The sequence below is a fragment of the Neopelma chrysocephalum genome, unplaced genomic scaffold, assembly GCF_003984885.1.
Source record: "Neopelma chrysocephalum unplaced genomic scaffold, ASM398488v2 Primary Assembly neopelma1_75, whole genome shotgun sequence".
Lineage (NCBI taxonomy): Eukaryota > Metazoa > Chordata > Aves > Passeriformes > Pipridae > Neopelma > Neopelma chrysocephalum.
Window position 1 is genome coordinate 1,524,724 of NW_020897736.1, and position 7,967 is coordinate 1,532,690.

A 7,967-nucleotide genomic window follows, 5' to 3' on the forward strand; every position below is an offset into this window, starting at 1 on the left:
AATGAAGGGCTGGGTTTTCCTGGTTGGGTTATCCAGGTTTGAATAAAGCACCGTTACAGAATCGTGTGCACTGATCTGTTCTGGGGATGGTCGTGGTTAATGTCCATGGTTGATGTTCTGCCTGTGCCTGTACCTCCCACACCTGTTGGGGACTCACCTTCCAGTGAGGAAGGAGAGCAGTTCTTAACTAAACGCCGCCACCTGGGTTCTGTGGGTATTATAGATGAAATATATAGAGAAATGCTCTTAAATATCAACTTGTAAAGGTCTCCCGGTGACGTCATGCGGTTCTGGCCCCGCCCACGCCGAGTCACGTGCAGCCCGGGTCGCCCTCTGGGCCAATCAGCGGGGGCGACTCACCCCGGAAGTTGAACCCGTTCCCCGGCAGCGCCGCGCGTTACCACGGCAACGGCGGCGGGATGGTGAGAGCGGGCCGGGAGCGGGGAGAGGGAGCGGGGTCGGGAGCGAGCGGGATGGCGAGACTTGCCCTTGTCACCCGCAGGCGTCCGAGGAGCGAGAGTGGAACAAACGGGCCGCCCGGCTGCGGGCCGAGCTGGAGCGGGAGCGGCGGCTGGATGAGGCGCTGCGGGCGGTAAGAGCAGCGGGGGCGGCGCCGGGGCCGCGCTCGGGGAGGCCCAGGACGGGCGTTCATCTGGCTTTACCTTCACCCGCCAAAGGCTTTAGCAAGCGTTCACTGACCGGTGTGGTCTTTAAGTGCACAGTCCCTGCCTCCCGAATGTCTGTGCCGAGAGTTGTTACGGGGTGGTTTGTTCTGATTAGGCGGAGGAGAACAGAAGGCAGAGAGCGCTGCAGCTGGAGCGGGAGCAGAAGCTGGCGGCTGAGATGGCCAGGAGGGACCTCGAGAGGATGAAGGACGAGAAGCTCAGGCAGCAAGTCAGAGCCAACAGGTATCGCTTCAGAAACCTCCCGGCTGAGTCAAACCGGTACCGTGGTCTGGGGAAATTGTAGCAGAATCGGAAATGAGTAGGACCTGGAAGGGAAAGTTATTTCGAGGTCAAGGTATGATAAAAGTTAATGTTAAGCAAATTTTTTCTCAGTAAGAGGTCTGATCCACAAAGTTCTCGTTTTGCATACATGTTTATGTCCATATGTATATATATGTCATATATGTTACATGCTCTTAGGCATATCTGTGAGCACACGTGTGTGTCTGTACACCTGTACTTATATAGTTAGATGAGAAGTGTGCAGAACTGTTGATAGCACGTGTAGAAATATAGGTAACTTTTGTTTTAAAATTAATTTTTTTTCTTTTTTACCCTTTAACTAGAGCAATATTTTTCATCAGGGTTTCCCTGAAGTATGGTTGGGTTTTTTTAAATTGCGTTTAATAGTGATGGAAATTTAATTTTTTCCCCCTAAGTACTTTTACCTCCTTCTGATAGGATAATTTTTTTTTTCCCTTTCCAGTCTTGAACTTCGAGAGTTAGAAAGAAAGCTAAAATATGCCTATATGAATAAAGAACGAGATGCACAGATGGCTGAAAAAAAAGCTTTTTACGATGAGAAACTGGTAATTAGCTCCATAGTGAATCCCAGCACCCAAGTCCTGCAACTCTTTGTCTGAATTGTGCTGAAAATTTTTCCTTTGAAGCTGACCTTTTTAGCTAAAATAATGGTTAGGCATTCAGTGTTATTGAAAATACATTTTGTGCTATGGAGGATTAATTAACCAGTAATAACTAGCTACAAGAAAAAGGTTTACTTTGCCATTTCAGTGCTAGGAGTAATGAATTAAGCTGTAGGGCTGGTTGTAGTTGTTATTTTGCTAGATTTGTAGTATTTATCCAAGTTAAAACTAGGTACCCTTTGTACAGTAAGTGCTTAATGCTTACAGTGGTGAGTCCTTACCTCAGAGTGCAGCTGTTGAAAACATTTAGTATTGTTAAACAGGTATCTGGATAACCTCAGAAAGAATAGTGAATTTTTATTGATGTACAGAATAATATTGGTGATCAGGCAGGTGATTCTGGTGATGTTAATGTCTTATACAGAGTCTAGTGTAGGCAGGTAAAGGACATGCTGTAGGGAGGATGTTCTCTGCAGTCCAACCTCATTCCAGGCATTTTGCTGATGTGAGCAAGTCCCTCTGGTGCTCAAGGCTGCACTTTTAGTGCTCCCCAAGTTAGATCCTGAGGCTTCCCTTCAAGGGTACCACTGACTGCATTAAGCTGTTAAGCATGTTAAGGCTCTGCATTTATAGATTGAGGTGGAAACCCTTCCTTTCTGGTAATGCAGCACAATTCCTTTCCATGCTGTGTGCTTTTTCACTACGTGTTGTAGAAGTGGGAGTAAAAAGGAATCTTGCTTTGGTTTTTCCCCCCAGAAATGGGAGGATGAAATAGCCCAAGAGATGAAGGAAGAGCATGACAGGTTAATGCAAGAAGAACTTGCTGCAGAAATGAGGCGCAACCAGGAGAAGATAATGTACCATCAGGAACTGGACAAACAGCTGGAGGAACAGGAGAGGAAGAAGCAGAAGGCCTATGAAGAGTTTCTGAGAGAGAAACTCATGATTGATGAGATTGTAAGAAAGATCTATGAAGAAGACCAAATGTTAGTTACTGTGAATTTTTATTATTTGTTAATTTAAAACAAAACAACTTCTGTCATTCTGTATAGGAAGCTGATTTGTATGCATCTATTCCACAGAGACTAAGGCCCATTTTAGTTTTCCTTGGCAACATTTTGCTGACAGGAGACTGACTTGGGTGAATTTTCCTGTTGAAACATCAGAATGCTCCAGTCAGTCTTGTGTCCCTACTTTGCCAACTTATGGCACCTCTCTGTTTGTCTGCCTTGTGCACTGGGACAGGGAAGGAGGTTTCTGAGGGCAGAGTGGTGTGTGGGGGTGTGTGTGAGAGAGAGTTTAGTGTAAATAAAAAGTTTAGGGGTTGTGTGGACTTCCTTCTCTTCTTTCTCTTTGATGGAGTGTGTGTAAAATGCAGTAGTAGTGAGGACCTGGGTGAACAGTCTGCACTCCTGAAAGATGTTAGACATGAGATTCCCTTCTTGGAGCAGCTCAGTAATAGGTATTTTAAATTTAGGTGTCTAGTTTCTAGCTGAATGTTTAAGGAGAGTCATTTAAATCTTAGTCTCTGGGATATATTAATGGTGAGGTCAGTTTAATGTTACTCTACAGTAACAGGAAACTATTTGAACATTTTTTTTTCCATCTTCTACAGGGAAAAACAACGAAAGTTAGATAAAGTGAGAGAAACTCAGACATATATTGAAGAATTTATAAAAGAACAAGCTATGTGGAGGAGAAAGAAAAAGGAAGAGATGGAAGAAGAAAATAGGAAAATTATGGAGTTTGCCAACATGCAGCGACAGAGAGAAGATGATTGGATGGCTAAAGTTCGAGACACTGAGGAGAAAAAACAGAAAGTTCAAAACATGGTATTAAAAATTGAAATTGTAGAAAAAAATTGTTGTATGTTTTTGTCTTTCATTTAGAAACCTTCCCTTCCTGTGATAGGTTGCTGAGACTATGGAAAGAGAACAACAGAAGCGTGAAGAGCAGGAACAAATCCGCCAAGAGCTGTATCTGGAAGAACAAGAGGAGATGGAAAGGAAGAAGGAGATGGTGAGTGCTGGCAGGTAGATGAAGGGTTTTATTTCACACTTTAAATTTACTAAGTCTGCAGTGTTATTTGTGACTTTGGGATGGTTTTGAGGGACTTCTTGAGCCCATTTTGAACTATTAGCTGTCTCAAAGCAAAAGGCTTAATTCTGACATGGTTTTAGGAGTATTAAATGAATTTGAATTGTTTTCAATTCTGTTCTGGCACAAAGTATTAATTTCCAGCACTATTTTCTAAATGTTCTTAATCAGACAAGCAGTTTGTACATTAGTTTAGGTTTTGGAGAGAAAAATCTGTCCTTTGAGTTTCCTTTTCCATTCCTAATGTATTTATGTTTTATTTTCAAGCAGGAAGACAAGTGAAGGTTTTGAATACCCTTATATCCCTTCATACATTTATTTATCTTGTGAAGGAGTAACTTTCAAGTTCAGGTTTAAGCTAAGGAGGTTAATTAACTGCTTTTTTTCTGCATGTCTATTTGCTTTTCCTGTGGGCCTGCCCACACTCTTGTCTTACCTTGCTGTAGGTGACAAAATGTAGCACAGTTGAGATACCAAAGTAGTTGTCTTGTTGAGTCACTTCATGCTAATAGGGCAAAAAAGAAATAACTCCTTTTGGTTTGGACTGAATTTTGAGAATCTCGTGACATTTGCCAAACTGATTAATACTGGAGAACCCTGTCAGGTATGGAATGTTTGCTCCAGTTAGTTATGCTAGAAGTTAACAGCTACAGTAAATTTATTCCAAGAAAAATCCAGTAGATTGGCTGATGATGGTAATTTTTCAAAGACTGTTCAGTAACACAGCATTTGACTAAATTCCCTTTGTAGGCAGAGATTGAGAAGAGAATAAGGCAGCGCCTGGAGTTGAGGCAAACCTATGAAGAGCAGTTTGCCATGAAGGCAGCAGCACAACGAGCTCTGCGGGAGGAGGAGGAAGCCTTCCGCCAGCAGATGTTGGCCAGGCTGGCAGAGGAGGATCGGCTCGAGGAGCTGAACGCTCAGAAACGCAGGATGAGGCAGCTGGAGCACAAAAAGGCTGTGGAAGAAATCCTGGAAGACCGTCGCAGACAGTTCATTGCAGACAAAGTAAGAGTTTCACACACGCCTTTGGCTTGAGCCACAAGGTTTCAGTGTGGGGACACTTGTGCTCTCCTGAGGGACAGGGCTGCTGTCACTAGGGAAAGGTGACGGGAATTTTAGACAAATGTGGGGCAGGAAGCAGGCCTTGGCTTTGGTGTGATGACAAGAAAAAGTTTTTAGAGCCAACTTTTTTTGTAGCTTGAGAGGTTGGGTCAACAACATGCCTGGACTCCTGTGTACTTGACATGCTCTGCAAATACCTCCTCAGGAGCCATGGGAGCAGTGGAACAACTGCTGTCCCATTCCCTGTCCCTAGGCAGCTGCACTGTGTGAGGAGGGGAAGTCCCAGCCTTGCTTTTAGGTTAAGTCTCTTGAATTCTGATCTGAGGAAGAAAAAGTGTAAGCTGAAAACAGGTAATGGAATCCTATACTGTGGTTTTCAGACCTTGTTTATGGGGTATAAATCACATATGTAATGTGAATTGTGATTTCTAGTCATCAGCATGAGAATTCATGCCTATTGCTCTTTTTCTGGGATTAGAGCAGTAGGACAGGAACAAACTAACTTGTCTGAGAGCCAGAAAGGCAGAACTGGACACTTAATCTGCTTTCAAAAGGGCAAACACTTGGATAGCAGACTCACCCCAGGTCCTGCCAGTCAGCCCTCTCTTTTGTCTGAGATTGTTTTCCAGTTGCCACACATACGTTGTTTAAACAAATGTTCACAAACTGAACTTAGGAAAACTTGTTTATTGTAGGAGCGTGAAGTTGAAGAAAGAGAGTTGGAGAAGAGAAGACAAGAAAGCATCCGTGCAATTGTTGAAGAGGAGAGGCAGAAACTCCTGAAAGAGCACGCCTGGAAACTGCTGGGTTATCTGCCTCGAGTGAGTGAAGTGTCTTGTAAATGCTTTCAGTGTCTGTCCTGGAAATCACTTTTCTCTTGGATAGTTGAAAGTGAAGTTGCAGAACTGTGTAAATTCCTGGAGTCAGTGGGTGTCCTTATTGTGTCAGCTCACCTGCACTCACCTCTTACTTTTGGAGTTGGGAAGCTCTTTACGGAATTGCTCTTTGGGTCCCTGGCAGCATCGATGCCTTGTGCAGGACTTGCTGAAAGCTTCCACAGTGCTTTGCACATCCAGTGCTTGGAATGTGAAACATGAGTTCTCCAGCAGGGCTTTTCTAGCTAGATAGGGATCCACCACATCTTACACCCTGTTTCCACCACATTTCTCAGTTTTGGGAGCAATTTTGGCTCGTCTGCCAAGTATTCCAAGTTAGTATGGAGGCAAGGCCTCCCCTCTGCAGCAGTGCAAGGAACTGCAGTGCTTACAGAAGCATTTCAGAGCTCACTCTGTTCATCCCTGTGTTTTTAAAAGTTAAAAGGATGGAAGCAGTTATTGCAATAGGAATAAACTACCATTTATTTTGTATTATGGTTCATAATTGGAAAGATCTCCTGACAGTACACAAATGAACAGAGCTGCCATAGGGATGTAAAACTACATTTAGAGTAGGGAGGGAATTATCCCACTAGTTAAAGAAATTCTGCAATTCTGGAAAATGTAAATAGAACAGAGTATAATTTTTATTCAAACATTAATATGATAATTGGTGCAGGAATTTGTTCAAGTTTTGTGATGCCTTTCAGGCTTGAGTTTCAGACTTGTTTTAAAGGTAACAACGGTATTATGGAAACAAACTATCCATTCTCTTCCATGGAAAATTGCAGAGATCCATAGAAATCTCTCTACTTTGTTTTACCTTCTAATGTGTGTTTCTTTCCCATTACTGCAGGGGATAATCAAAGATGAAAATGACATTAACATGCTTGGAGAAGATTTTAGGTTGGCTTTCCAGCAAAGAAGAGGTAATGAATTATCAGAAGAGAGCTGAGCCCTTGCCCAGCTCAGCTCCTGCTTTGCCACTAGGTGTCAGCTGATTCCCAATGAAAACTTCCATTTGCTGTTAACAGTGAGGAACTCCTTTTTACCATTAAAAGTCTCCATTTCAAGACCAAAGTTCTCAGCTGATGAGCAGTTAGTTTTATATAGGCGTGTGCTGCACTTGCATTTTTCATCAATAAACTGTTCGGAGTTCTCAATTCTTCTCAGTTAATGGTGTAGCAACGTTAGAAATGTTTTCTCCAGCAGCACAGTGGAAACCTAAGCTGCTGTAAATGCACACATGTATTCCAATATGGACTACAAGATTCTCTTCATGCACTAGTTCTGGGGGGAGTGGGAAGATTTGGCTGTACTGGCATTACACTACTATGATCCCAATCCTCCTCCAAGTGGTAGATCCGAGGTACTTTGCTGGTAGGGTCTAAGGCAGAGACATTGTTCCATTCTGAGGTCAGAACCACTGTTTGTACCTTTCAGTGCATAAACTGACTGTTTTTGTGCCATGTTCCTATTCACTTACCCTGAGGGAGGAATCCATTGGAATCCCTGAGGTCTGACAGAGGTTCATGGAAGCAGCACAGGCTTGTGTTGCTCCTGTTCATCAGTGTACACATGGTATGCTCAGCTCACCTACCCTTAATCTCTTACCTAGTTCTTGATCACAACGATGACTGGTGCTTGTAGAGCACCTGTGAACAGTCACAGCTCCTGACTTATCCCCAAGCAGCAGCTGATGGCCAGGGAAAGGTTTAATATTTTCACCTTGACTAAAGGAGTCTGTCTGGGCAGTGAGGGGCAAGTCTCATGTGTGGTTATGCCAGCCAGGGGGTAAGATGTAATGACTAAAACAAGTTATGATCATTTCTATAAAAGAGCTGTTGGTGCTTAAATTAGATGCCAGACCAACCAGCTTTGAGGGGAGATCTGTTACAGAGAACAGACAAGGCCAATTTTCCAACCACGTGTTTTAAAAAGGACATGACATTTTCTTTTGAACTGGATCACTGGTTAATTTATTTCTGTTGCAACAAGGAATTTTCTGAGACTAAATCCTGCCTTCTTTGGACTGAATATTACCATAGATAAGGTATAGTTTTAAATGCTAAACCAGACCAAACTGATTAACAAAGTTCACTTGTTGGACTGTTCCTTGCACGGTCTGTGCTTCTCTGCTAGTTACAGAATGGACAGTTTGGCCTGACACTGCAGTAGAAATTTCTATTTCATACAACATTACAACCCAAGCTATCAGGCTTACAAAAGTTAAACAATTTAAACATAAGCAAAATCAACAAAATCAATTCACTAGGATATGCAGTTATTGACTATTAACAAGGATTCATATACAGTCCCAAAATAATGTACCATCTGAG

At 42.9% G+C, this 7,967-nt stretch overlaps 1 protein-coding gene across 1 annotated transcript; it reads left to right on the top strand.

The window, feature by feature from the left end:
• Positions 1–285: 285 nt before the first annotated feature.
• Positions 286–6,793, top strand: MNS1 (meiosis specific nuclear structural 1). The gene is made up of 10 exons (XM_027688165.1): positions 286–422; positions 503–592; positions 781–908; positions 1,432–1,534; positions 2,348–2,577; positions 3,207–3,423; positions 3,503–3,610; positions 4,439–4,696; positions 5,449–5,574; positions 6,485–6,793. Exons 1-10 carry the CDS (start codon positions 420–422, stop codon positions 6,581–6,583), a joined length of 1,362 nt encoding a protein of 453 aa, XP_027543966.1. The 5' UTR covers positions 286–419; the 3' UTR covers positions 6,584–6,793.
• The last annotated feature ends 1,174 nt before the right edge of the window (positions 6,794–7,967 follow it).

Bases quoted from the DNA above. Each gene is read 5' to 3' on its own strand.
- MNS1 (XM_027688165.1), top strand. The intron at 909-1,431 runs GTATCGCTTCAG...TTCCCTTTCCAG, and splicing joins CAGCAAGTCAGAGCCAACAG to TCTTGAACTTCGAGAGTTAG. The intron at 3,611-4,438 runs GTGAGTGCTGGC...TTCCCTTTGTAG, and splicing joins TGGAAAGGAAGAAGGAGATG to GCAGAGATTGAGAAGAGAAT.